Source organism: Monodelphis domestica, chromosome 1, assembly GCF_027887165.1.
Source record: "Monodelphis domestica isolate mMonDom1 chromosome 1, mMonDom1.pri, whole genome shotgun sequence".
Lineage (NCBI taxonomy): Eukaryota > Metazoa > Chordata > Mammalia > Didelphimorphia > Didelphidae > Monodelphis > Monodelphis domestica.
In genome coordinates this window covers 172,927,858-172,930,313 of record NC_077227.1, presented here as the reverse complement: position 1 = coordinate 172,930,313, position 2,456 = coordinate 172,927,858, and the positions used below count along the sequence as shown (strand labels likewise).

The following is a 2,456-nucleotide window of genomic DNA, read 5'->3' as shown; positions in this document are numbered from 1 at the left end:
TCATGGACATTTCTGAAAATCCAATTTACAACCCAATTCAATAAGTATTCTTATTGCTATGAAAAAAGATTAAGGGTACATAACCTATTAACATAGTAAACATATAACATTTGACAATCCAAGAAACAGAAAAAAGAGCATTTCTTCTTTTTTCTCCAAAACCAAGTTCATCTCTGTTTTATTGCTTTTTTTTTAGTTTATGTTATTATAACTGCTTCACTATGAATTTCAGCTTGCTGAAACCTTGCAAAGTGAACTCATTCATAATTCAGAAGAAATGCAGTCAACAAGTTTATTTTATAGATTGTGTATGAAAGATACACAGGATGATACGGATAAGGACTGAATAGAATTAGTGGACATTAAAGGTCCTCTGTATCATTTCTAGATTGACTGTGCACATTGGTGAAATCACTAATCCATTAGAGTAAAAAAGAAATAAGCTTCTTGATAGCAGGGACCATTTTGTTTGAAATTTTATGTTCCCACTATGTAATAGTGTGGAGAAAATATTGCACATAAAGGGTTTGAAGTGTTGGAGTGAGGATTTATGGACAACAAAGGCAGTTGAGGGGAAAGGGGAGACTTGGAGAGTGACAGTTGCTCTCGAAGGAAGTCTTTCCTGGACCACAAACTGGAAGGAGTTCTCCCTGCCTCTTGGAATTAGAAACCATCCCCATTCCTGGATTTTCCCCAACTATTTGCTTTCCCTGGATTCCTGGGGATTGCTTATCAAACAAAAGGATTTCAGGGGAGCGGCTTGAACTGTAAGGCCAGTTTTTAGGGGCATTAGCCAGAAGAGACAGGTCCAACCAGCTCTGAAGCGAATTGTGTAGAAGGGTGCAGATAGGAGAGGGATAATGATGATGGGAGTGCTGATTATAGAGGTAAGCTATAGCATGGTAAATATTGGAGGCACCAGATCAGATGGCTCTTGGAAATCTTGTAAGGGATTATGGCAGGCAACAGGGAAACCTGCTTGATTCCACAAGTAAGAAGAAGGGAACAGATAGAGCTATTTCCTTGAATGTGGTTTTGATCTCCTTTAACTCTGCTCTAGGAATCTGAGTAGAACTCAGCAGACAGAAGCTTAATCCAGCATGCCAAGACCTAAACAGATCAACTCACCTTCTGAAGTATAACCTTCAGTTGTAGTAGGAGACTGTGCTTTTCTTAATCATTTATCTCTCTATCTCCTCTAGTGTTTTTCTCCTGACAAGCATGTAATCAATGTTTGTTGAATTGAATTATACACTACTAGAATATTGAATCACATGTCAAATTTATATATTTGGCTATTCTGAAGATATCCGAATGAGTTTTCTCAGGGCAGCTTTCATCTCCTTATTTCGGAGGCTATAAATCAGGGGGTTTAAAAATGGTGTCACAACTGTATAGAACAAGGTTATTATCTTCTGTGCTTCTCCTGAGTTCTCAGATGTTGGGCTTACATACATGATCATCAGACTCCCAAAGAAGAGGCAGACCACAGCCAGATGAGATCCACATGTGGAGAAGGCTTTTCGTCTACCAGCTGCTGAGGGAACTCGCAGCACAGCTCTTAGTAACAGGATATATGATCCAAGGAGGTAAATTGCAGTAAGAATGATGATGAGGGAGTTTATGATATAAAACAGAATTTCAGTGGTAGGAGCAGGGGCACATGATAGAGCCATGAGTGGATCTAGGTCACAAATAAAGTGATCAATGATGTTGGGACCACAGAATGTCAACTGGGAGAGTTGCACAGTAGTTAGAGAATAGCTTAGGAAACCAAGCACCCAGCACACAGATATCAAAGTGTAACAGCGCTGTAAGGTCATTTTGATTGGGTAGTGCAATGGGTGGCAGATGGCAAGATAACGATCATAAGCCATGATGCATAAGAAGTAGACTTCAGTTGCAGCAAGAGAGGTGAAGAAATAGAATTGGAGGAAGCAACCAGCAAAGGAGATGGCTTTGGTCTCTGAGAGGAAGTTTTCCAACATGCTGGGAACAGTGGAGGTGATATACCAGATCTCTAGGAAGGCAAAATTCCCCAGTAGGAAGTACATGGGAGTGTGGAGTCTTTGGTCCCACTTCACTGCACAGATGATGGCCCCATTTCCTATCATGGTCAGGATATAGACTATCAAAAATAAAGAAAAGAGTAAGATTTGTATCTCCCAGTCCCCAGGGAAGCCTAGGAGGACAAATTCAGTCACAGTGTGCGCTTCTGACTTGTTCATTGGTTCCTGAGCTGTGGAAAAGACAAAAGACAGAATTATATAAATTATCTTGTATCTTGGGCAATTCTAGAACAGAATTTTAATGAGGCCATTGGAGAGTTTGTAGGATAAACAATAAACAAAGCTCATATGGAAACCAGTTTGTAAAAATCTTTTCTTCCTCCCACCTCTCTAATTTTTGACCTTTCTTGAGCCACTCCTCATACTTCAAGGTATCATTATTTCTTG

At 39.8% G+C, this 2,456-nt stretch overlaps 1 protein-coding gene across 1 annotated transcript; it reads right to left on the bottom strand.

Annotated features, from left to right (window-relative positions):
- Positions 1-806: 806 nt before the first annotated feature.
- Positions 807-2,243, bottom strand: LOC100617184 (olfactory receptor 11H4-like). The gene has a single exon (XM_007480123.2). The coding sequence runs from the start codon at positions 2,226-2,228 to the stop codon at positions 1,296-1,298; it is 933 nt and encodes a 310-aa protein (XP_007480185.2). The 5' UTR covers positions 2,229-2,243; the 3' UTR covers positions 807-1,295.
- Positions 2,244-2,456: the final 213 nt, after the last annotated feature.

Excerpts from the sequence above, each read along its gene's own strand:
- LOC100617184 (XM_007480123.2), bottom strand. The coding sequence starts at position 2,228 with ATGAACAAGTCAGAAGCGCACACTGTGACTGAATTTGTCCTCCTAGGC.